Genomic DNA, 25,830 nt, shown 5'->3' with positions numbered 1-25,830 from the left:
CTCCTGTATGCTTTTTCCCTCTGCCACTCATAGAAACACTGTCTTCTTTCCTACCCACTCTAAGACACGGTGTCTCAGTAAACTCCTAAGAAAAACTGCCTGCCCTCCGCCCCGAAACATGAAACGGTGACCCAATGGGACAAACCATTTCCCTTCTGTCCATCCTCCCTTCCCCTTCCCCACCACCGAACTCCTTAATGCTGTCACCCACCTGCTCTTTCTTTGAAGAGTGGAGACCCCTAACGCCTCTGTCCACACAACACATCATCTTTTCTCTGTTGGCTACCCGATGCCCAGAAATGCCACTCCTGTGCTCAGCTAAAACAGTGCACCTCTGTCTGCACCACAGTAATATCTTACACCTACTGCCATTTATTTAGTCCTTCATATGCACCAGGCCCGGTGCCACGCACTCGCAGGCTGGCAACAGTCCTGTGAAGGAGGTCTGATTACTCTGCTTTTGCGACTTGCCCAAGATCACGCAATTTTAAGGACAGTCAGATTTGCACATAGGTACGCCTGACTCCGAAATCTTAGATAAAAACCCACATTAAAACAGAATTTCCGGGACATCTGGTATTTTGTAAAACTTCTACTGAGCATCCAGGTAGAGCCCCGCTGCACACTCCAGCACACTCGTGCTGCTGGCACCTCAGGGAAGCCCACAGAAAACCCTGCACTGGCTCTTTCTCCCCAGAGAACATCGTCTTTCTCCACCTCCCTCTGGGGCACAGTCCCCTTGGCCGTGAACTCGCACACTGTCCAAGGAGAGGGTCACAGTCAGGCTGTGCTGCCCACATGGCTGGCGTCTGGAGATGGGCTGGGTGAGGGCCAGGCCTGTGGTCCCCTGCTCCTGGCAGGCACTCCGCCCCCACCCCACCCCTTCTATAAATAGCCCACTGCTCACTGGCTGCAGAGCTGTTGCAGCAAGTTTCCATGAGGTCAGCTTCCCAGAGTGGCCTCCAGACGCCCAGGACCCACGCTTACCTCTCCTGGAGTCCTGCCGCCTGCTCGTCCCTGCTGGGGGCTGTGCCTCCGCCGAGCGGGAGGTGTCGGCGCTTGGGCAGAGACCTGAGGTGGCGCCTTCCCCAGGCTCTGGGCTCCGGGTTCTGGAGCTTGACTTGGGGAAGCATCGGGCTTGCTGTTGGTGGTGGGCTCCTCTTTGGGCTTCGGAGGCGCAAATCTCTTCCTGTTGAAAGGCCTAGTCGGCTGGGGGGCAGAGGGCATGGGCTGGCCAGGGGCAGCAGGCCCCCTCTCACCTCTGGCCTCTCTGGGCACCTTGCCTGAGGGCATCTCTCCAGGTGCCCTGCCACTTGGGGTGTGGGACCCCTCCTCCCCCTGAGGCCCGACTGGCCGGGTGCTCTCCAGATACATGTCCTTCAGGGAGAAATACACTTCCTGGTCTGGGCCTGGGGCATTCTGGGCCTGGTCTGCAGAGCCCACGGCCGAGGCTGGATTCCCGGTGCCACCCACCCCGGAAGCCGCAGGCCCCTGAGCAGCTCTGCCCCTGGGACGGCTCTGATCCTGCTCCGTGTCCATGGGCTCCACTGCCCCACAGGACGCTGGCGTGTCTGAAGTGGGAACACAGTTTTCAGAATGGTGGCCTCGAGCTGCCTTCTCTAACTCTGGCTTCCACAGCCCTGGCTTACGTGCTTCATCTTTCTTTTTCTTCTTGGCCCCAGACTCCTTCCTGGAGGGTCTCTGAGACCCCAGCTCCATGGCCTCACAGATGTATGTCAACAGGCCGTGCTCCCCGCCCTCCCCGTTCTCGGGGGCAGCGTCCCCATTGGTGGTCACCTCTCTGGGGGCAAAGCTGTTCATCAGGCCTGACCCTGGGTGCTGACCAGGCTCAGTGCCCCTCTCCTGCCAAGCCGCCGGGGTGCTGTCCTCAGCTTCCCTGGTGGGGGCGGAGGGTACTGGCACCTCTGCCCCGCTCAGCCGCCGCTTTCGCTGGAAGCGGTCAGGGCTGAGCTTGCGCAGGGTGTCGGCCTCTCCTGCCACCTCCTTGCCCTGCTTCCAGCTCTGCTCAATCTCACGCATCTTCGCTGCAGCCTTCTGCTTCAGCTTGGCAAACCAGCGCTGGTGGATCTTGTACTCGGTCATGGTGCCCACTTCTAGGACGCCCGAGCAGGACACGATGCCCTTGGTGTTCCGGGCAGAGGCCTGGTAGATGCCGGCATCTTCTTCTCGACACCTGCAGGCAGGAGCATTACATGCCAACTCCTGCCTCCTAGGAGGTGAGAGGGCCCCCCCTCCATAGCCAGAGCCTCTCTGAGCTAAGCACGCTGCCCCACCCCCCACACGTCCTGCCCTGAACGCCAACCCCACTTCAGGCATCACCATGCCCAACACTGTCCATTACAATTGAGGAAACTGAGGACAGCAAGAGGGTAGGAACTGACCAAGGTCATGCTGTTCCGGAGGAACTAGCCTTGGGGCCCAGGAGAGCTCCCTTCAGAAGCAGGGGATCCACACAGCCCCTTGCGGAGGATGACACAGGAGCTTTTTTTGGCAGCTGAGCTCATGGAAAATGTTTCCACGGGTTAGGACCTCCTGTGGTTGTCCTCAGCTCTCTGGCTGTCAGAAATACCCACCCCCGGCCTTAGGAGACCCCAGACACTGGCAGGCAGACACGGTTCCCAGGTGGCTCACCAGCAGCAGAAGCCCACCCTCGGTCCCGCCTGGCGTCTCCACCTGGCTGCCTCCATGTCTGAGGGCAGGTTTGGGCCGCAGGAGCCTCAGGAAGGCAGGGGGAACAGAGAGCGCCCCGGTCCCTTACTTGTAGAGCTGCAGGGTGTGGCGGTTGCCCTGATGAGCGATCTCGTATTTCGGCAGGCCACAGTAGCGGTCCAGCTCCGTGTCATCCTTGTACCACGTCACCTCTGGCTCTGGGTATCCTAAGAAGGAAGCAGGAGATTGGGTTGCATGAAGACCAGTTCCAAAATAGTGGGAAGACAGAACAGGATGCATGGCTTCCCCAACACACCTGGAGAGACGGGACTGGCCCCCCTGCCCCGGGCGTGCTGGAAGAACAGGGCTAGCACACGGCTCCGCTTATTTTAGAAGCTACGCCCTGTCACGAATGAAAACTGTGCCTCTTTAGCAGCTGGAAGACAAATATGGAGGAGAGAATTCCTAGCTTCCTGGTAAGAAGGGAAGCAAAGAGTTTCTAGAAAGCCTTGCTGAGTAGTAATAAGCTTCCTTTCTTCAGTGACCTATTCTGCATCTTCAACTGTAGTAACAGCTCTGTTCTCAGACATCTCCTCCCAACACTCCAACACCAAGACCACTGCCAAGAGCCCTTCTTTCATTCTAGGTTCCTGAGCTGTTAGGATCATTCGATGACACAGCTAAAACACCCACCCACCCACTCATCCATCCCATCCATCCATCACCCACCATCCATCCATATCCATCTACCCCCCATCCACACCTACCCACCCATCCATTCACTACTGTTGACACGGGCTGAAGTGTCTTCCCAGCCCCCGCTCTCTGGGGACTTCCAGCCCCACCCCCAGGGAGAGCTTCCAACGCTTATTCACTGCTGAGTCCCTAGTTCCTACAGTAGCCGGGTATGGAAAGAACACTCATTAAATATTTATAGATGAATGAATGAAGCAATGCACTATGACAGGAGTGGCTCTGTTGGCCTTGAAGGGTGGGCAGAATTTCAGAAAATGTGGGTTCAGTGCCTGTACTTCCCCACAACAGCAGTAACCAACTGCTGTAAGATACTGCAGTACTTCCTCGTCTGCCTCCGCTCCTAGACATGTGTCCCACATGCACAGGAATATCTTCTTTACTGCTCTATCCCCCCTGCCTACCACGTAGTAGTTCTGCCTGGCACGTAGTAGTTCCTGAGTACAATCAGCTGGATGAGTGAGCGAATGGCGAAGGGAATGAGTGAAGCAACAAACCAGAGGCAGGCGGGAAGGGCACGCCTGAAAAAGGAACACAACAGCAGAGTGTGGGGGTAGAAAGCAAAGGGCACCCTGGGGAACAGTGTACAGGAGCGGGAGCAAGGCAGGCAAGGCTGCAGCTGGGCCGGCCAGGAACAAAGTCTGGGCAGCCCTGACTGTAAAGCGAAGCCCATGTTTCCACTGTGAGCTAAAGCCCGTGGTTACATCACTGTGCATGCGGCCAGGGCCAGCGCAGGTGTCCTCACCATCCTGTGGGATGACCTCACCGCTGCAGAGGCCCAGCTCCAGGCCCCGTGACCTGCCCCCCGGGGCCTCAGCCCCCAGGGCATCTGAGTCGAGGCAGGTGGGGTGAGGGCGCAGGGTGGGGCAAGGAGGGGGACGCTGAGCCTAGGAGGCCTCGTCCCCATGCCACCCGCTGGTGCCTCCTGACAAAGTGGGGGCCAACCTGACAGCTTAGGGCTCCCTGGCAACAATGGGTTTTGGAAACAACTTTATTTGGGGAGAAAACATTGCCTTGTCCCTTGGACAATATGAACTATGTTCCCAAATACACAAAAGCATAGGGGTCCTTCACTCACTGCTGTACACAGGCCCACGCGTGTGTGCCTACAGGCAGGCGTGCACACGCACACGGCGGCCCTGGCCAGGAGGCCCACGGCGGGGCCGGAGCCTGGGGCCCTCCCTCTTCCCCGTCACACTCCGTGACCTCTGCTTCACAGCCAGCAGGCCTGAGTCTGGAATCGAGCCCAGAGACTCACAGCCTCGTCCCAACCATTCCCAGTTTGGAGGAGCTCAGATGCAAGAGAATAACCATGATGAATGTAAGTGTAGTTTTCAAAGAGTTTTCACATACAGAACTTCATTTGGCCCTTATGACAATCCTGTGAAAACAACTGCTGACATTTACTGAAGACTTACCATGGGCCAGATACTGAGCTGACCATTTTTCACGCTATCTCATCTAATCCTCACAAAAATCCTATGAGGAATGTACTGCCATGAATCCCCAGTTTAATGAAGAGGAAATCAAGGCCCGTGAAATGAAGGCTGCTGCCCAAAGTCATCCAGCTTATAAGCAGAAGAGGCAAACTTCAAATCCCTCTTCTATAAAACAGACAGGGCAGGTGTTCTCAGCTCCATTTTACACAAAGGGAAGATGAGTCTCAGAGAAACTAAGTAACTTACCTCGGGTCACACAGCTGGCACATGACAAAGCCCCTGGTTTCCTTTTCCTTTATCTAACACTCTTTCCCCTGGGGATTCTGGGACTGATATGTAAGTTTCTGCCCCCAGCAGTCATTATATTAGACTTATTTCTCCAAAAAATGTTTCTTCAGCAACTTGGTTCTAAAGGCTCAGTCCTCCGCCCAGCTGGCCTGTGGCTGGCGCCCCCCCTTCTCCTGCCTCAGCACATGCATGAGCACATACACACCCCCACAAAGAATCTACAGTAGTGTTGAGGAGAGTGGGGGAAGGGGGTCACCGTGTCGGACAGAGATGGCAGGAAGACAGGAGCATGCCAGCCAGCGGGGCCCCTGGAGGAGACAGAAGCCAGAGGCCCAGTCAAGGCCCCTGGCCCCACAGGTGCCCACCTGAGAAGGAAGACCCTCTGAGCCCCCAGGGGCATCCCGCACAGCTTTCCTAGAGGAAAGCCTGGAAATACAAGAGTATGGACCAAAGCAAATATTAACAGAAAATAGCCGACTGGAAGAAACACAAGCGATGCAGGGAGAAGGAAACTTTTAGAAAACTATCATTACTAGTCTCAGGGAGCTGAGAGAAGATGTTAGATTCATGAAAAGAACGGAATGCCACAGAAAAGGATTTAAAAGAGCTCTTAGAAATTAAAAATTCAATGAAGAGTTAAAAGATAACACTGAAGAAATCTCCCAGAAATTAGAGCAAAAAGACAAATAGATGAAAGGGGAAGAAAGGATGAGATAGTAAGAGAATGAGTCCTTGGGAGCAGATGTCCACATGACAGGAGTTCTAGACGACAGAACAAACAGGAGGTAGAAATCAACAGCAAAATAATCTCAAATTTCCCAGAACTAAAGGCATTCAGTTTCCAGACTGAAAGCGTCCAAGCATGCCCCAGGATGAAAAGAGACCCATATCAAGATACATCATTATGAAATAGCAGAACATTCTTACAAGCTTCCAGAGAGAGAGAGAGAGAGAGAGAAAAAAAAAGGTCTCATGCAAAGAATAAAGAATCAAGCTGTCTTCCCGCTCTGAAGAGCAACATTAGAAGCAAGAAAGCAATGGAGCACTCTCTTTGAAATTCTGAAGGAAAATTATTTTCAGCTTAGAATTCTATACCCAGCCAAACTCTCTATCAAGAGTAAAGTAGAAAACAAAGACATTTTCAGACACAAGTTGTCTGACATTTACTTCCCATGTATTCTTCCTAGGAAGCTACCAAAACAAAAATGTAAATCGAGAGAAAAATGTGAAATGCAGAACACAGGAAATGTGTCACAGAAGGAGAAAAGGGAATCGAAAGGATGACAGTGAAGGGAGGGCTAAGGTGTCAACTGTGTGCCAGACCCAGAGAGCAGTTATTGGAGCAGAATGACTCAGAGAACAGACAGGTTGAGGGCTGGTCATCACAATACCTCCTGCTGTTGTACCACCTGTAGGATCTGACGGAACTACTGGAAGATGTTATTCAATAAAGCCAGAGAGTGAATCAAAAAAAGGGAAGACATGAATCCAGGAAGGAAAAAGGCAAAGGGAAGACCCAGGAGAGCAGTTGTGGATCAGGCCTAAGAGGTCGCCAGTTCAGACAAGAGAATAGAGATCTGCGAGAGGCATGTCACCAAGGAAGTCACTGACAGAGTACTGATGGCATTGACCTTACAGAAAATTGTATTAAGAGGCTATTTGAAACTGATGGTTGCTAGTTGGGAGGGGGGTGAGGATGAGGTAGAGGGTGAGGGGACTAGAAAGCACAAATTGGTAGTCACTGTGTTGCCACAGGGATATAAAAGACAGTTTGGGGAATATAATCAATAATGTTGCAAAGATTTCGTAGGATGTCAGATGGGCACTTACCAGGGACGGTGTAGATGCGGGACCACTGCACTGTACATCTGAAGCTGAAGCTGAATAATATTGTATGTCAACTGTAATTTAATATATATGTATAGTCATGGGATATGGAGTACAGCATAGGGAATAGAGTCAATGTTATTGTAACAGCTGTATACGATGTCAGAGGGATAGTAGATTGGGGGAGGGGGATTATCATTTTGTGAGGGGTGTAAATGTCTAACTATTACATTGTTTTGGACACCTGAAACTAACAAAAAAAATCTAAGCTAAAATAGAGGCTATTAGAGAGTATAAGAAAAATTAGCAATAGATACCAAAAATTAAATGGAAAATTAAGGAAAGTACTAACTTTAGGGAAAACAGAAGAAATAATACAATCATAGTAAACTACAATGTTTGGTTATGAATAAGCCTAAGAAAGTAAACAGTAAATAATGATTTAAGCAAAAATTATGCATAAGCCTAAGAAAGTAAACAGTAAATAATGATTTAAGCAAAAATTATGATAGAACTATATCGAGAAGACAAGTGAAAGGAAGCAGAGAAAGTGATGGTAAAGAGAGCGATTTCCTCATATACCATAAATGGAAGACTAGATAGCATCTAGACTAGAAGACTCAAAAGTTAGCAGCAGTATTCACATATTACTCAGCATCATGAAATGTTCACACACCAGAAGTAACAACTAAAAGCTCAGAACAGTTGCTTCTGGGAAGACGAATTGGTGGAAGGGGTGAACTGCTATATTTTGATATATGCCTTTTAGTATAATTTGAAGTCTGAAATTATGTGCACGTACTAAGTTGATAAAATATTCACTTTAAGTTAATTTTCTTTAAAATAAAAAAAAAACAATTTTCTTTAAAAAGAAGGGTTAAGTACTTTCTATATAGGGAAAAGAGCATATGCAAAAAAGCATGGAGTTGTGCAAGAGCCACGTTTTCTAGAACAGCATTCGTGCCACGGTTAGGTAGGAGACGTAGGCATAAGGAGGAGTGTCAGAGGCTGCAGAGCAAAAGCCCCACCTCGTCCTCACCAGCTTTGTGGGAGTCATCTGACCTATTCTAGTTTCCTTGTCTGTAAAATTCAACTAATAATAGCACTTACTTCACAGGGTTTTGTAAGAATTCAGTGACAATGGAAACAGATGAATGTTGCAAAATGTGTAATGCTGTACAAAGGTAAGGGACACAGGCACATCTCTGTGTCCCCTGGAACTGGCAGTGTTCTCAGTCTGGAGCTCAGAGAGTTCTGGGTAAGAGTGAGAAATGTTTGGGGCACCCAATTCCAAAGAAGCCATTTAGCTGGAGCCGACGAGTCCCCCAGAATCAGGGTATGTCAGCTGGAACCACCAACGCCCGTGATTTACTAAAAATAAGGGCTCTTGGAGGGAACCTTGACCTGGAACCCTTGACCTGGTGACTGCACAGCTGAGGCGGGTTGGCACCCATTGGTTCGTCCTGCAGGCCCTGGTGCAGTGGGAGACTGCTGGCAGGTCTGAGGGAGGGGCAAGGTCCAGGGCCAGCTTCCCAGGACTCCCCCCTCCATGCTCCCCTTTCAGGAAGCACCACTCTGCTTCCTGCTCTGCAGCCCACTGCTTCAAATCCGCCATGGAGCACAGTGAAGAGCAAACAACAGTGGTCGTATTTTCTAACACTTACATGGCACTTACCAGGCGCCAGGTACGACTCCAAATGCTTTGCACGCATCAGGGCACCCAGTCTCCCAGTAACCCTGTGAAGGGCATCCTCCCATCCCCACGGCATGGATGAGGCACTGAGGTCACATAACCTACTCAGGGCCACATAATTGGAAAGGGGACGAGCCAGCATTCCAAGCCAGGCAGTCTCCGGGGTCTGCAGTCAGAATCACTGGCCATCACCATGTCTCAGGCTTGAGACCCCCAAGCCTCAAACTACTCAACTGTAAAACACGAGCATTTGGGGAGATGGCCTCAAAAATCTCTTTCAGTTGGAGAGCTGCTTTCTTTGGCACTAAGACTCATCAACTGTGTAAGTGTGCCTGAGGGTGAGGAACCTTTATGGAAGGCAGGTTTGGAAGAAGAGCAGGGAGGAGAAAGGGACCCCAACCCACACAGGGAGATCAAACTGGAGAGAAAGCTAAGAAAGCAGATTGTCAACTTGCAGGTGTGTGCACACAGCCAATCTGCCTCCCTACAGCCCCTGGGACCCTGTCCTGTGGATGGATCATGGAAATGGCCTCATTACCTGTGACAACGCAGGTGAACTTGACATCACTGTCCTCGGACACAGCCCGGGACTTGAGTGTGGTCTCGAACAGCGGCTGGGTCTCCTCTGTGAGCTGAGCAATGATGGAGCAGAAGGTGCTCCTGGAAAGGCAAAGAGTCGTTCAGAGCAGGCTTCTCCCCAGAATACCACAGCCCGGCGTGTGCAAGGCAGTGTAAACCTCAGCACGTCCATCCATCATCCCGTAGTCATGGCTTCAGCACCTGGGCAAGTCTTTCTTCAAGGCAGCCTAGGCCTCTCGGCCAGGTGGGGGCAGGGATGGCACCAAGGGACAGAATGAAATGCTGACCCAGACCCATGACAACAGCCAGGCTTGGCTTCTGCCCGCGGGCCAGGTTCCTGAGCATGCCAGGCCACCAGCGCTGGTGTCCCCATCCATCCTTATTGGGGGGCCGTGCTTCACCCTCCACCTTTCACCTCCAGGGAGCTCGTGCATGGGGAAACACACAGAGATAGGCCCAGCCTCAGAGAGGGCACAGCAGCCTCCATTCATGCCAAAGAGGGGACAGCTGGCCAGCCCTTAAGGAAGCGCAGGTCCCGGAGTTCAGGGGCCTCTCCTAAAGCTTGGGTGAAGAAGAAACCCCTGCATTCGTGAGCATAGGCCCATAGCAGACAAAGAAAAAGCCTGCCAATGCAGGGGGTCACGACCCAATTAAATAGGGACATCTGAAAAAAGAGAATCAAATAAAATCTGACCCTAAACAGGGCTACGGGCCTGCAGCGGGAAGCCAGCCATGGCCAGGCTTTCCGTCGCCGGAGAGCACATGCTCAGGTGGGCACCTGGCAGCTTCAGGACCAACCAGCAGGACTGCCGAACTATAAACAGGACTTTCAGTGCCCTGTGACAGTCCACCACACAGAATTCAGGGCATATGTGGGCTCGCTAAGTCCTGCACAGACTCACCAACAATGCTCAGCATTTACAGTTCTCTCCTCCCTGGGCACGGGAAGCAAACCACCATGCCAAACCCTTTCACGGGCCAGCAGAGACACACTGCGTCCCTAGGCGTGAAGCATAACCACATAGCCAGGTTGTGTGGTGCACAAGCCGTGCCCCGCCAGCCTCCCCTTCGAATTCACACACCCTGTTGTGAGCAGCAGGGAGGATGTGAGGGTAAAGTGAAGAGAAGCACGAGGCACTGTGATGAGAAAGACAAACCATTCAAAGCTGCCTTTTGGTGGTTCCCCGCAGGCAATGTGCGTCTGCCCATGACCTCTCCACCAGGAGGAGGCAGGGTGCGTCTGTGGGACGACAAAGAGGAGCCACGACCCTACACTTCCCCATTCAAGGTGTCCTTTCTGTGGCTTTCATTCTGGGCTTGAGTTTGAGGTGAAAGGCTGCATCCCAGCAAGTGTCGGAATCAAGGAAGACTTCCAGACTGGCAGGGTTGCAGCTGCCTGGCCTTCCTGGAGCTGACAGAAAGGGGGTCCCCACCTCTGGCAAGCCTGAACATTTGAGTGGGGTCTGCAGTTCGATGCCCTGCAACACTCTCACAGCTCATCTAATGAGCGTCTTTCCCTGTCCTTTCATCCACTGAGAAACAAGAGGGGCCTATCACCTCCCTGACACTCAGGAAACACAACATCTGCAAAATATTTCTTGCTGACCTCATGCTAACAGCAATTTCTAACTTGAGGGAATACTAACTCCCAACCCACCGTTTCTAGAGAAAACTGCCAAAAGCGATCAGACTTCTTTGATTTTGCAAGTAACTCAAGACATCCCTAGTTACGTCCTCCTGACTTAGTGTGAACCCTCCCTTGCTCGTGGACATGAGCCTGGATCTAATACCCAGCTCAGGCTCTCGGGGACAAAGCTGCTTGAGCAAGCCTAAGAAAATAATTTCAGCTACTGGGTAAGTGAGAAAATATAGAAATCAAGCTGCAAGAAAATTTGCAGAGACAGCGGCTCATGCTAGATATTCAACAGTTATTTTATTTCATTACTTCTTTGAAGGGAAGGAACACTTATCTTCTCAGACAGACTTTCCATACTAGGTCCTAAGCTGTATTTTTTTAAATGTTGACATTGGAAAATCATACTAACTGCTGATGGCGTGTCTGGATGAAAGCCTTCTAGAGGAGTGGATCTGGCATGCTAGGAGGGGGTAGGGAGAGTCACGGCATACACTGTCACGTTCCACTGAATGTCACATGCTTTCTGTCCCCACCCGCCACACCCCTCAGATGTGGGATGCACTCAGGGCGCTGTTTCCAGTCCCCTGGAAAGCCAGGAAGTCCACACATCTGGAAATGGTCTGCTCCCACCCTGACATCTCCAAGTCCTTCCAACTCTGTGACTTCATAAGGATGTCACGGCCTAATCATGTGTTCTCTAGAGGATGCCAGGATCATTGGTTTACATGATGTTCAAAAGAACCTAACCCTGCTCTTACGTTTGGTTCTTTATCTTGCTTTGAATAAACTTCCACGCTGGTCTGTCTCTCTCAGCACTGACCACGCCCCACTTTGAACGGGTTGTGATACCCTCTCTTCCACCCAGAACAAGGGTCCTCAGTGTTCCCCCCATCAAAGCAAGTCTACGTGGTGGGTGCTGATCACGTGTGTAGGACATCATTAGCTAGTCAGAGGCCAGTTACCTACTCAGAAATCCTTCTCAGTGTCAAGAAACTATAGCCAACTCTCGTCAAATCTACCAGAGTCAGGGACGAGGACCAAGTGGTGGGAATAGCCAGGAAATGCTCTCGACTTTGATCATAACAGTTTAGCCAGGGGCAGAGAGCTGTCCCCAGCTCAGGAGACGAGAGGACAGGCACCCACAGGGAAACCCCGTCCAGGGCCCGCTCAGGCCCTGCCCGGCTCTGCAGCAGTCAGGGAGCATGCATGCTAATGCAGCAATACCGTAACACAGCGTCCCCTGACCTCACAGCGCTCACAGTCTGCAGGGGTGGACAGGAGCCAAAGGGAAGGGAAAATCAGAGAAAGACGTGGTAGAAAGAGAATTGAAGGGATGAAGAGAAAAAATTAAGGCAGTAGCCATGGTTAGAAGATAGGTGATCAGGAGTGAGACCGAGATATGTGGTTACCAAACCCATGAAAACCTAGCGTGGAGCAGAAGGAGGTCACGTGACCGGTGGTTCGTGTTCTGGTGACATAGTGCCTCTCCCCGGGGCACAGAGATCCAGTGCAGGCATCCCAGGACCCTGGCCTATTTCTGGGTTCCTGCACCCCTTTCAAATGGTCCATGCAAGCATCAGCTCTGGCCCCTGTGAGACCCATGCTCACGTGAGTACCTCTCACACCCTCCGCCACCCACCCTCCAGCCCCCTCTCACCCCATGCAGCCCAGTTAGTGCACAAGCAGTCACCCAGAAACCCCTCGGTGCCCAGACCCAAGAAAAGAAGCAGTCAGAGAAACGTAATGCAATGTGCATTTACCTTCCAGAGCTGGGGAGAGACAACCGGCTGCTTGATAAGCTAAGCAAAAACAGCAAATGGAATCATTAGGCCAAAAAAGCAAGGAGAGGAGGCGGCGAAATCAACAACAATCTGCAAAGTATTAATCGGTCACCATCTGGGGCCCAGAGGCATTTCTATTAAAAGGGACCAGCTGTCTTAGTTGGCCTGCTCCAGTTAGCAAGTGGCCTCACCACTGGACACCAGTCTCTCTGAAACCAAGAGCTCATTAAATGCAGCAGAGTCCAGGGAAATGGTTAGGCAGGAAGGAAGCCCCTTGAGGCTGCCCTTTGAGAAAGGTGTGTCCCAGGCACTGGAGTCACTGCCCCCAAGAGGGGGACTTAGAGCTGCCTGGCACATTTCCCCACCCACTGCTCACCAGCTTGGGGGTAGCTTCTGCTTAAACTCTTGGCCTTTTGGGGGAGAAGAGCCCCCATTCCTGGAAATCCCCTAACAGGCTGGGAAGTAGAACACCCATTAATGTGTTAAAGTTTGGTTAAAGAGGCCACACAAGGCAAACCAGCTGGGAGAGGGAGAAAGAGGAGAAAAACAAAGCAGTTAATTCAGCAGGAGCCAGGAGGCACCCAGCTCCATCAGACCAGCACAAGGCCCGTTCCGCCTAGAGCCTGGGTCAGCCCTCCTGCCCTGGGGCAGCGGAGAACAAACACGAGCTAGGGGCTGTGGACCCACCCAGGGCTGCCCCTTAGTGGAGGTCCAGCCCGCCTGCTGTGAGCCACCTTCCACCTCTCCCTCCACCTTCCCGAACGCAAGGCTCTTCCGTGGAGTCCAGGGCCACTGCCTCCCATGGCTCTTTAGGAGACCTCAGGGGCCACCGCAGCCACACACACACTCCTTGCAGCAACCCTACCATGGAAATCAGCATCCCAGCCTGCTCAGCGGCACTCTTGTTCTACGTCTCTAACCACAAGAAAGGCTCTCCACGGACAGTCTGTCTCTTTACAGCCGAAACAAAATTCATCCTCTGCCCAAAAACATGACTTCCGCGCCAGTGGGTTTGTGATACCCCCAGCACTCTCCCAAACTCCGAAGCTCTAAACCTGCCATTCTGGACTCCTCTATCTTTTCCAACCCCAGGTCCAATCAGTCAACACTTCGTGGCCCTTCTTTCTCCCTTTCTCTCTATTCCTGCTGCTGCGCTCGGATCTAGACCCTCAAGCCTCCGTATCTGATGGCCATCTCAAGTCCCTTCTCTTTCACCCCTCCTCACACCTCTCCTCTGGAAAAAATGCTACAGTCTCCCCACCAGACATGATACTGTCTCAATGCCTTGCCTGGGCATTTCAGGCCCTCCCTGATCTACACCACCACCACCACCACCACCACCACCACCACCACCACCACCACCACCACCACCACCACCATGCTTCTCTACTTCCCAATACTCAGGCTCCACTGTAATCAGACTTGTCTCTAACTGGCAAGACGTGTCCGTTGCTGGCTCTGACCCCTCACCTCTGTCCTCCCTGCTTGGATAGCCCTCCCTCTTTCCTTCTTCTCAACTCAATCCTGCCCACCCAGCCTTCAAACCCGGCTCTTTTTGTGGCTTCTAGAGCCCCTAGCACAGCATTAGGCACACGGTAGGTATTCAACAGCTGTTCCATGGAAGGAAGAAAGAGAAAGAGGGTAAAGGAGGGAGTGAAGGAAGGGCAGTTCATCTTTCAAACAGGAAGGGTCCAGCCCCCCAGAGGGAGCTGCTGCTCCAGAAAAGATGGAAAGAAGAAAGCAAGAATGCCGTGGCCTTTGCTCAGAGCTTTAAAAATCCTCTGGAGGCCGCGAGGGTGGAACCTCCCATGGTTCCAAGGCACTGGCCAACTCCATCCTTTCCTGACCATGAACTTCCTTTGCTTTCTCCTCAGAATCGAGAGATTTCTCCTTTGTTGGGTCTGGATTCCTTCCCTGGGAAGCAGAGGGAGAGAATCAGCTAATTCAAAGCGGAAAATGACAGGTTCCACAGCTTCCACCGGTGAGTGGACAAGGCACTGCCCCGGGAGAGGGACCCGTCCCCGGCTCTCTCTCCAGGGCTGGTTGGGATGCTTTGCTCCCCGGCCCCCTCGTCCTGCTTTCTCTGGGTCCCAACCTTACATCGTCCACCAGGTCAGGAGGAAACCTGGGTGACACATGCATCGTGTCTTCAGAAGGTAGAAGACACGACTGTCCCCTGCAGAGTAGGCCAAAACCAGGCTCAGGGCTCTCACCCAGGCAGGGAACTCCCCATTGACTGACTCTGGAGGGGTCGAAATCAGAGGCATCAAGTTTAGGGGCAGAAAGATCATAAAAAGTGTGAATGCCACCCTCCTTTAAAAGAATGGGAACTCATCCAGGAAGAAAAGCCTCTCTCATCAAGGACAGAAGTGGGCCTGGGAAAACCAGGACTCGCCATAAAGGATGAGGGCCTCTCATCCTTCCTGGCTTTCATACATTCTGAGCCATAAAAGGCCCTTGGAAAGTCCTGACTGGATGCCTCAGTGTCCCTAAAAGCCCTAGACAACCTCCTGATACAAGCAGAACTGAACAGATGATACAAAGTTGTCTGTAGCAAACATAGGTTCTACTGCTTCTGAGACTACTTGGACCAGGGCCTTGGAGAAATGAGGGGAGCAGAGACTTCTGGAACCTCTGACTATCCCTCAGAACTAGTTAGTTGTGACTGCATCTGCCCAACTGTGGGTCCGTAGTTACTCTAGCTTAGATGCCGCAGGAGGCTGGGCCTAAAGTTTGGTGGGACTATTTGCATGTTGGACCTCTGACCCCAGCAGGCATTGGAAATATTCCTCAGCTGACTATGAGCTGGAAAGTTCTCCAGGAGCATGGTGTGGGGGGAGGGGAGGTGTGCACAGGAGATGGGTTCTAGACCTGGGCCAAGGTTTTTGGTGGCCCGGCCCCCAGTCTAGCTGTCCATCAGCTCCCAGGGGCATCCCATCCTCACAAGAGCCCATGAGAATCACACGCCACGAGCTCCATGCGAGATTGGTAAAGAGGTCGACCCAAGAGATGTTGGAGCTAAGAGGGAGTGGAAACAGAACTCGCCTCTCGGCCAGCGCTCTGGGATAGTCAGCGCTACCCTGGGCTGCAGTCAGGGACAGCTGGGCAAAATGCTCATGGGACCCTTTCTCCTTCATCTCTTGGGCCCTTTGCCCATCCCCACAGGTAGTCGGGCTGTTCTGAGGGTCAGACTGTGCGGTACCTGCTCCAGCACAAGAGTCAGGCCTTGCTAGAGAAGTGGGAACTACCCCCTCTCCGCTCCCCAAACACGGCCCCATTCACATTCACATTTTCCCCTCTTTGGCCAGAGGCTTTTCCAGAGGCTAGAGAAATCTGGCCCTCCTTATCCCTCAGGACCTGTGGGGATCTGTGGCTAGCTGGCAGGGGCAAAACACAGCCCCCAGTCCTGGGCTAGAAACCCTCCCTCCCACTGCCTCAGCCCTGCCCTCTGCAAATCTTGATGAAGAGTTTCCTATAAGAACATTCCCATTTAGGCTCAAGGGGACTTAAGCCAGCCGCCTCTGTCACGCCTGTAGTTCTCAGGCTGGCACACTGCTTCGTGCCCATCAGGTGTGCAATTAAAGTGTACCTTCCATACAAAGGCTCAGCCAGGCAGCTGGAGAGTGAACACGGTCGATATCCACTCTCCAGCCTTTTCCCGAACAGGCCAGATGCCCTGCCCTCCCCATTCTGCCTGGTTTTCAAGCCACCCTTTTTTCCTTCCCTCCATTACCGCTGGCTCAAGGCAAGACCCTGTTTCTCTTTTACTTGTTCCACTGGTATTGACAAAGGCCAGACATTGGAGCCCAGACAAGTTATTGTGACAAATGTGAGACAAGTGAAAGGTTCCTACAAGGCAGTCAGCTTCACCACGGACTGCAATAAATGGCCAAATTTCATTCTAGTTTTTCCATAGAGCCAGTAGTTAGGAGGAAGGGGCATTCTTTCCTGGCAGCCAGGGGCCTCGTCTAGTCTGACTCAGTCACTAACACAAGCCCTCAGCCCTGCTCCAGACATGTGACACCATTTGACGAGTTTTATGCAGAAACAGGTTCCGGTTACATTTGAACTTTTCCAACTCCAAGGTCAACAGAACTCAGCCAATCCACGAGGAAGTGCCTGGGACTTTTCCTGAATGTCCTTGATGCCTATTTTTGTGCTGTTTTAGGAACTGAGGACAAGAGGTGCCCAGACAAGTACCCGGAGTGGCTTTTTCTACACTACACACGCTAAGTTTTGGGGCTGTGACACAGCCACTGTCTCTCTCAATAGCCAACCTTCACAATTCCCTCTGGAAAACAGGCTCCCCTGTCGGAGGGAAATTGAGCTGCCCAGAGAAGGCAGGAAGTGTTCCATCTCCATGGCAATGCGCGTGTCCCGTGTGTCTGTGCGCTTCCGAGCGTCTGTCTGCTTCTCTATTGTCTATCTGTGTCTGTATCTGGGGTGGCCTAGGTTCTAAAACAAAGCACGGACACCTCTGTAACTCTGGGAAGAAGAGTAAAGGGTGCATCCGTTGGGTCCCTCCCTTGGCATTCCGCTCCCCTAAACTGGAAGGGCAATTGGCTCCCTCAGAGTCACATGCTCTGAATCTTCAGACAGGGCCAACCAGCACCCCAGCCTACCCAACCGCCTCACCAGTTCCCACAGATGCCAGGGTGCCTAGGGTCCTGGGCCCAGAGGAAGGACTTCATTGGCAGAGGTTTATTTCTTCCTGTTGACTCCCCCCCCCAGCTAAGAGCCCCCCCTCAGGGCAGTCCCCCAACTGCTCCCCCCAGCTCCCCCACTCCCCTCTCCCCCGCACCCCCACCCCTACCCAGTTGAATGCTGTCCCCTCCCTTCCAGCCAGGGAGGAATTTCAGGCGCTCTGGCTTCCTTATCGCTCCCTGTGGAATCCGAGGCCAGGGAGTAGGCAAGTCTGGGGGAGCCATGGGGCGGGAGTGAGGCAGGGGAGATAAGGAAGCCTTCAGGCCCCTTGAAATCGCCCCTAAGGAGGGCCTTTCTCCTCACGTTGCCCGAGGCCTGAGGCCCACGGGCCCTGAGGGGCCATGAGGAACCGTAAGGGACGGTGAAGGGCGGCCTTGAGGGGCTGTGAGGACCACTGAGTCCTGGCCATGTCCCCAGCCTCGGGCCTTCAGAGGCCGGTCCCCCACCCAGGGCCTTACTCTGGCCTCCGCCCTCCCGACGCGCCCCCCGCGGGCCTCCCCGGCGACACTCACCTGGTCTCGGGCCGGACGCTGAGCAGGTAGCTGCGGCTGGCAGGGCTGGGGGTCCACACGGGCCCGTCGTCCTCGCCGTCGCCCCCGGCCCAGGCCCGTCCGCCCGCGCCCCAGCCGCGGCTGGGGGCCCTCCGTGAGCCCATACTGCCGCCCGGCCCGCCGCCGCCGCCGCCGCTGCCCCCAGGCCCCGCGCGCCCTCGAGCCCTGCGCGCCGGCGGCCGCTGCTCCCGCCCGCGGCTGACGCGCACCCCTATTTATAGCCCCGGGCCGACTGTCACCTGCTGCTGTCCCTCCCCCGGCCGGCCCGCAGCGGCCTCCAAGGCGCCCGGAGGCCTGAGCGGCCGACTGCGCACGACGGCCGCTCCCTCAGCGATGGCCCGACGTGCGCGGAGCGCGCCGTCCACGCGCGGGGTCGCCCGGCGCCGGGGCAGGGGCCCGGGAAGCCTCCGGGAGCTAGGGGGCGCCGTCCTGGGGACCCCGGCTCCTGCCCGCCTTCCCGCCGTGTTCCCGGCCTGGTTCGCAGACGTGGAGGCTGGGGCTCTGGACCTTGGCGAAGGTACCGAAGTACCAAGATGGTGTGTGAAGCGCGCGCGGTGAAGGCCTGAGGCCGCAGAGGCCGGGGAGAGCGGGGAAGGGGCGGAAGGTTGCTCGGAGCTCGGAGCTCAGGCTATTTCCAGGACGGTCCCTTCTCCAGGCAGCAGCCCTGACTGACTCTCGCCTTGCCAGTGGCTGTTGGTCCAGCACTTGGACAAACCCACACACCTACACGAATGACCTCAGTTCCTAGGAGGCCACAAGTCCTCTATGTGCCTTTTGTTCCCCTCCATTGTCTAGCATAGGTTGAGGGCTTGATAAGACCGTCTAGAATAATTAAACCTCCTTCTTCACCTCTTCAGCATCCAAGGGGGAGGTGGGTTGAGTCCTAAGGCCCAGAAAAACCATTCAGTCATTCAACAATTTCTGAGAGCAAGGTTCTAAGGGCTGCTTCTCAACTTCCTGTCCCTGTCCTATCACCTCCCCAATCCCCCCACCTGTCTTCTCTTTTCCCCATTTTAAAATCATATTCAAAGCCCTCCTCAGAACCCTCTAGGGTAGAAATAAGAAGCCTTCTTCTTAGGCAACGAGCTTCTTAGAAAGCAGAACCCACCCTCCTCCTAAGTTACCCAAATTATTCAGCCTTGTCTATGTACAGTGGGTGTTAGGATAAAACCCAAGCAAATTGGTCTAAGGACTAGAAAACCCCAGAGGAAAATAGGAATTATATACAATGGGCCCTGGGCCATTATAACTCAAAGGGGAAGCCTAGAAACAAAGGAGCTGCCTAGCTTAATGAAAGCCAGATCCAAGAGTGGCTTAATCCCTCTCTTCAAACATCAAAGTCATAATTAACTTTCCCCATTTTCACAGTAAAGAGAGGCAAGGGCTATGGGATTAAGTTTTAGAAGATGGAGTAGATTTTAGACTATTTATCTATACATGGATGTAATACCATGACCACCCGTGAAACTAAATGGTGCTACTGGTCTCCTGTCAATTGAGCACTCCCTAGAATGGGTGCTTCTCCCCCCACATTAGAATTGACTTAAATGGTTTTATCATATCCTTTTGCTCCATTTTCCATGGGATCAATTACACATTTGTTGATTTGTTAGTATTCATGCACTAACAACACAATTTCATTTTGAAAATAATAATAGTTTTAAAAAATAGAGCCTTTTAAAAGGCCAATGCATGACACACTGAACTAGCTCAAGAATTCATCTGGACCTAGGTCCCTACTGAAAAGAGACCTGGGTAACAGAAGGATTTGAAATGTCCTTCTGTTGCAAATTATCAAGTAAACAGATAATTTGAACTTGGAAAGGCTTGATAAAAGCCAAAAGAAATAGGTGCTCATAAAAGAGCTAGAACTCTATCTGAAAAAGCATAAATCTGATGCAAATTAAAATATAAATAAATGCAAATAATACTGGTATTGCCTTGGGAGGAGGGAGCAAAGTAAGAGGGAATCTTTTCCATTTTCAGATATATCTAGGCCAAAAGTCAATAAAGAAATAAGACAATTAAAAAAAGGAAATTCAGTAAGAGTTCTTGCCTTGGGGAAGGTATCTTCTATTTTAACATAAACATATACAGGAACTAGAAGATAAAATCTAGCCAGGCTCAAGATCCCCAGAGATTTAAACCAACCCTCCCCATCTCCCCCCCAACATTTGACAGATGTGAGAACTGAAGCCAACAGAGATCAAATGACTTAGTTACAGAGCCCAGACTGGAACCTTCTGATTTCGTCAGTCATTCTATCACCCTGCCAGTGTGTTTAGTCAAGAAGAATAGGGATGAATACTTAGGAAATAAGTATTTATTTATTAATTATTTCTGCAGAAACAAAAAGCTATATGCTCAGCACTCTTCACTGCACTGATGAAGTGGGGCATTTAAATGTAAACAGGGAATGGGTAAATACATTGTTGGTTTGAAAATAATTACAATGATTGGAAATGATGCGTAAAGGTTATGGAGAAACCTGAAAATATCCAGACATAATGTTAAGTAGAAAAAAATGGGGCACAAAATCCGAGGCAGTGCAGTGCTGGTCACACCCGAGGGAATCCCAGCTCTGTCCCTTATTTGCTCTGTGGCTTTAGGGAAATTACTCAACCACTGTGACCCTCCAAAAGAATAACAGTAGTTTCTATCTCAGAGGATTGTTATGAGGCTAAGTAGGAGAATGTGAAAATAATGTCTGTCATATAGAAATGTTTGATGTTAACCACAGTCATTATAATTGTATCATAAATTCAGCTATGAACTAAACAAAGATTGGAAAGTGATATGCAAAAATGAAAACAACTGCAAAGGTAAGACGGGATTATAAATACGCATGTTTTGTTTTATTTTCTGATAATGCTATATCGTTTTCCAGTAAGAAAAAGGCATTTTAAATAGGGACCTAAAAAAAAAATCCCATACTTGGTACCTGGGACTTAGTGTACTCTTTCCCCAAGAGGGGCCCAAAACGCTCTGCTCCCAGTTCCTAAGGCTGCTGCTGTCAGATGGTGAAGGTCAACAGCCTGAATCCCTTGGAAAAGACGTTCTAGAATCTAGACGATCCTGTCTTGCTCAGATCAGGCCATGAGAGAACTTTGTAGCTACCAGTTGAATCAGATTCTTCCATTCATGCATTCACTCACTCACTCAAACACTCTGAACTGAATGCAAGGAACTGTGCTAGGAGCTTTTAAAGAATTAGGCTGACCCACTGGATGAATTTGGAACAATCTCCATTACGTAAGTGAAAAAAGCAAGCTTCAGAACACTGTGTACAGAATGCTACCATTTGTATTAAAAATAGATATATAAATATACATATTTATAAACTTGTAAATGCATAGAATTGCTCAGAAAGGATACACAAGGTATAGATAACAGCAATTAATTCCAGAGAGCGGACAGGGAACTGAAGGCCCACCTCGACTGGGAAGCTTACTTTTCACTGTGTCCTCTTTTGTGTTGTTTGGCTGTCTTACCCCGTATATGTATTAAGTTTTCAAAAAAACAACAAATGTTAAAAACAAGTAAAATAAGGTGTGCTCAGTGCTGAATATGCGGTGGTGAACAAGCAGGCAGTGGGGTGGGAAATCCTCAGTCTTGGAGAAGGCAAAGGGTGTTGAACTCGCTGAGCCACAAGTGTTTTCAAAACGCAGACTGTTTACATAAGTTAAGGGAACAGTTCTTTCTACACACTCAATTAGCTTATAGTAACTCGGCGTATCATTTTACAGAGATAAAGCAGTTGGAAAATAAATACTAGTCATTTGTCAAGCCTCGGCGTGTATTAAATTGTAGTTTCTACGAGGGTGGGGATTTTATCTGTTTAACTTGATCAGGAGAGCACTCCAGCTAATGTGCAGATAAGTGCTGGTTACAGCAAGCAGTTTCTGATAACAGATGATAGCGCAACCATTAAAAAACACCTTAAAAAAGAAAAGATCAAAAGATACTGGACCCTGAGGGAACCACGTTCCCTGTGAGGGCTGGGCAACCTTTTCTGGGATGGCCCGCAAAAGTGATGGTCTTCAAGTGGCAGGTTAAAGCCCAGTGAAAATTAAAGGTCAAAGAGACACTGCGTGTGCTTTCGTTACAAGCAAATGTGAGGTGCAGGGGCCCTCCTTGAGGTGACAAGGCACAGACTGACTCGAGAGAGAACCTGGTACCCCATCCGAAGGGGAGGTAGGAAAGTGGATGTCTGGATGGCTGCAAACCGCTGACAAATTGGCGGCTGGCCCAAGCAGCCAGGTCACTAAGGCAGCACAATGGTTCATATCATGGACTTTAGAACCAGACGGGTTTCACGCGGCACCATTGCTTACAGGGGGCCCAGCAAGTTATTTAACCTCTTTGAGCCTCGGTTTTCTTCCCTCTACAATGGAGGATAACTGTGAGATTATTGTGAGGACTTAATGAGAATCACTAGAAAGTATTTAGCAAGATGCTGGGCACGCGAGCAGGGCTTAAAACTCTCCTGTCATCACAATAACTGAATAATGGTGTCCCGGACCAGTCATAAGGGACCATCAGCATCCAAGTATGAATGGCATGGGAGATGCATTCCACCCTCCATGCCCTGAAGTCACGTCAAGGATCCCTCACTTTTACATAGTGTTTCATAAACTAGAAAGTGCTTCCATACTCATCATTTCACAAAAGCCCGAGAAGCGCGTCGGGTGGGAATGACTAACTCTATTTTGAAGGGGAGCGGCCTTGTTAGGAGCTGGTACGGGCAGAACCCAGGCTGTGACCCAGGTTCCCCGGTGAAAGGCTCGGCATTCTTTCCACTCCACGCCACTCCCAGGAAGGAGAAATGGATCTGAGGTCAGGGCAGGTGGTCAAACCTGCGATTTCACCACCTCCTCTCTCCTTCTCCAGCTACTACTGTTTCTGGGCATCCGTTTCAAACCCTCCTACCAGCCCCCTCTATAATTTCTATGACTGGACCCGGGGTGCAGAGTGGGAATTAGGGAAGGGACGACAGCCGAGCTGGAGGAGCTGTGGCTTTGCAGGCAGCCAGAATCAGGCCCAGCTTGCCCTTACCGCCTCCTTGGGGAGCAGGGCATAGTGGCCTTGCCAGGTACAGAAATCATTAAACAGCAGTGTCTTTCCGAAACTGAGGCAGGCACTAACCTTTCCCACTGCCGTTAGCATTTCCACTAAAAATGTGGCGTTTGGTAAGAGAAGAAAATGGTTTTTGTTTTCAATTGTGAAAAGGTCAGATCCATTTATCTGACAAGAATTTATCATTGATATGCAGTGCCTGCCTCTAAGAACTCAGCACCCACTTCCCTTTACTGCGCTAGATCCTGCCAGGCCTGGACCCACATCCCATCCAGGCAGGGCTGCAGCAGCCGCTTGGGTCAGAGGTCAGAGGACACCCCCCCACACACACACTGCCTGCTTTTTGTGGGGTCAGGCCCTACGTAACTGCCATCAGTGAAAAGACAGCCCAGCCTTGAATACCGTGTTTCCCCAAAAATAAGACGTAGCCGGACCATCAGCTCTAATGTGTCTTTTGGAGCAAAAATTAATGTAAGACCAGGTCTTACTTTAATATAAGACCCAGTCTTATAAAATTCTAAGACCGGGAATATAATATAATATAAAATATAATATAATATAATATACTGGGGTCTTACATTGACTTTTGCTTCAAAAAACGCATTAGAGCTACTGGTCTGGCTAGGTCTTATTTTCAGGGAAACAAGGTATCTAATCCTAATTCTGACACACCCAAGTTGCCTGTAACAGTGGCAATACCAAGACCTCTTGAGCACTACAAGAAAATTACAGAATTCGCCCCTCTATCCCCTAACCCACTCCCACCAGTAAAGGATGCTCTTAGGTTGAAAATTCATTTGCAGGAGATGGAGGTGCCCAGAAAATGTCAATAGGTTCTAAAGCTGATGTCGCCAGCCCAGAGGAGACCTTGGAGGTGACTCTTGACCAGCATTAAGACCCTCCCCTGACCCCTTCGGAAGGTCTCTAGCGAACCAAGAAGTACCAGGCTCCTGGTTTCCTACCACAGCTCCAGAATCTAGAGAGGACCCTCCATGGGCACTGGGAGTAGTGTGGGACGTGTGGGAAAGACCCTTCGGGTGGAGCAGGGTGGGGCCAGGCTCACTTGAAGAGGAATACAAGAGCCCACCTGCATGGTAAGAAGAATTTTTTATTTGAAATATAGTCTGAGCAACACGAGTGTAGCCAAGAGGCGGAGGGGCTGGCCTGTCTGGAGCAGCAGCCTCTCTAATGGCACAGGAGGAAGAAAACAGATATCCCAACGTCTGTGTGCCCCACACCCCACTTATCAGGGAGGCAGGCCAGCCGCAAGACAAGGACACACTGCTTCGGGTCTGCCTCTCGGTGCCTGCCTGCCTGCCTGCTCTCCCGGGTTCCAAACAGAGGTGTGCTGCAGGAGTTTCTCCCCCACACAGACAGGAGGAGCCAGTGTGACAATCAATTCTCCAGGAATATTCTGGGGGAAAAGACTCAGAGAAGACAGGGAGGAAGGGCGAGGTGACTAAGGCCCTTGCCAGGCCAGGCTGGGCAGAGCTCTCCAGGAGGGACTGCGTCGCCCCCGTGTCCCCTCCTCAGGCTCTGATGGCAGGGAGGAGAGCTGCCGTCCACTGGCCCAGGAGCGCGGGGGAGTTCCCCGGCTGAGGGCAGCAGGTGGGCAGCCTCCCGGAAGAGCACAGCCGCTGAGGGGTTCCAAGCGGAGTGGACAGCATTGGGGTCGGGCCACTGAAGCAGCCTGGGGTGGGAAGGACACAGACAAGAGTTGGGGTACCGAGAAGCAGCACAAAGCCATAAATAACAGAAGTGAATTCAGATCTGTGAGGGTCCTGGGCGACCCCGCATCTCCTGGGGCTGGGGCACACCCTGCACCCGCAGCTCAGGCAGACACTGCTCCAGGGCACAGCCTGCCACACACACCAGGCAGAGCTGTTTATTGCCCAGTGTCCACGCGGCAGGCGGAGGACGCCACGGCACCACCGGACTGCACACACTGCCCAGCCTGCGGTCACACCTGAGGGGACAGTGCGCAGCTGTCCTGGTCCTGAGAGGCCTGGGGTTGACTGTGAGCCTCTTGGGCACCGTCCTCCACAGGGGCCGGGCCCGGTGACCTCCTGGCCTCTGGGTCAGCCGACAAAGGCTCGCCGGCACACTCGTCCAGTCCGTTCTCCCTGGTCTCCATGGACACCTCCTCCCCGGAGCCCTCCTCTGGCTCCGCGGCCTCCGCCGGCGCCGGCGCCACGGTCGCCTCCTCCTCCTGCTCCCTCACCTTGTGGACGATGAAGAGGTGCCGGCTGAGGGAGCTGGCGGACGTGTAGCACAGACCGCAGAGCAGACACTGGGCCGTGGAGCTGTCCGCCTGGTGCTGAGGTATGTGCCTCTGGAACTCCAGCCCCGAGTCTGTGGCGAAGCTGCACTTTGCGCACTGGTAGAGGGACTTGTGCCTCTTGGTGGCAGACACGGTTGCACTGTTGCTGGTGCCCGGAGCGTCCGCCACCCCGCTGACCCGTCTCTTCAGATGGTTCACCTGAAGGGGACACAGCGTGAGGTGAGTTCTGGCTGAGCCGAGCCCGAGACTGGAGCCCCCAGACACGACGTGTGCAGCCCAAGGCCTTGCAGTTTCCAGGGTCACCCCGCCCTGAATGCCGATTTAGCTTTGATTTGTTTGGGGCGGGGTTGTTTGCTTTCATTAATGTAACGTATGCCTGTGGCACAGCATTCCAGAGATACAGGAAGGGCACAGAGATTACAGCCCTCCTGCCCACTCTCCAGAGGACATCGTAGTGTCCAGTTCTGTGGCTCCTCCACAGGCGACCCTGCGCACAAACCTAAAAGTGCCATCTTTTACAAAATGACAGCATTACGTGCACACACGTCTTCG

General features: G+C 52.0%; 2 protein-coding genes across 4 annotated transcripts in view; both read right to left on the bottom strand.

Moving 5' to 3' along the window:
* ALPK3 (alpha kinase 3) overlaps window positions 1–18,120 on the bottom strand; it is a 36,761-nt gene extending 18,641 nt beyond the window's left edge. The window contains exons 1-5 of one of the 2 annotated variants that reach the window (XM_074318318.1): window positions 17,883–18,120; window positions 12,646–12,684; window positions 9,209–9,330; window positions 2,780–2,897; window positions 988–2,194 (exon numbers count right to left, since the gene is read on the bottom strand). In XM_074318318.1, the coding sequence (XP_074174419.1) occupies window positions 988–2,194; window positions 2,780–2,897; window positions 9,209–9,330; window positions 12,646–12,684; window positions 17,883–18,025 (1,629 nt within the window). In that variant the 5' untranslated portion in view covers window positions 18,026–18,120. The remainder of the gene's footprint in view (window positions 1–987; window positions 2,195–2,779; window positions 2,898–9,208; window positions 9,331–12,645; window positions 12,685–17,882) is intronic. The other variant, XM_074318319.1, reaches the window with a different exon arrangement.
* Window positions 18,121–21,206: 3,086 nt separating this feature from the next.
* ZNF592 (zinc finger protein 592) overlaps window positions 21,207–25,830 on the bottom strand; it is a 43,478-nt gene continuing 38,854 nt past the window's right edge. For both annotated transcript variants that reach the window (XM_074317561.1, XM_019743468.2), the window contains exon 11: window positions 21,207–25,476. In XM_074317561.1, the coding sequence (XP_074173662.1) occupies window positions 24,958–25,476 (519 nt within the window). In that variant the 3' untranslated portion in view covers window positions 21,207–24,957. The remainder of the gene's footprint in view (window positions 25,477–25,830) is intronic.

This window comes from Rhinolophus sinicus, linkage group LG13 (genome assembly GCF_036562045.2).
Source record: "Rhinolophus sinicus isolate RSC01 linkage group LG13, ASM3656204v1, whole genome shotgun sequence".
In the NCBI taxonomy this organism is placed as follows: domain Eukaryota; kingdom Metazoa; phylum Chordata; class Mammalia; order Chiroptera; family Rhinolophidae; genus Rhinolophus; species Rhinolophus sinicus.
Note: the sequence above shows the minus strand (reverse complement) of the source record. Positions and strands in the feature narration are given on the sequence as shown.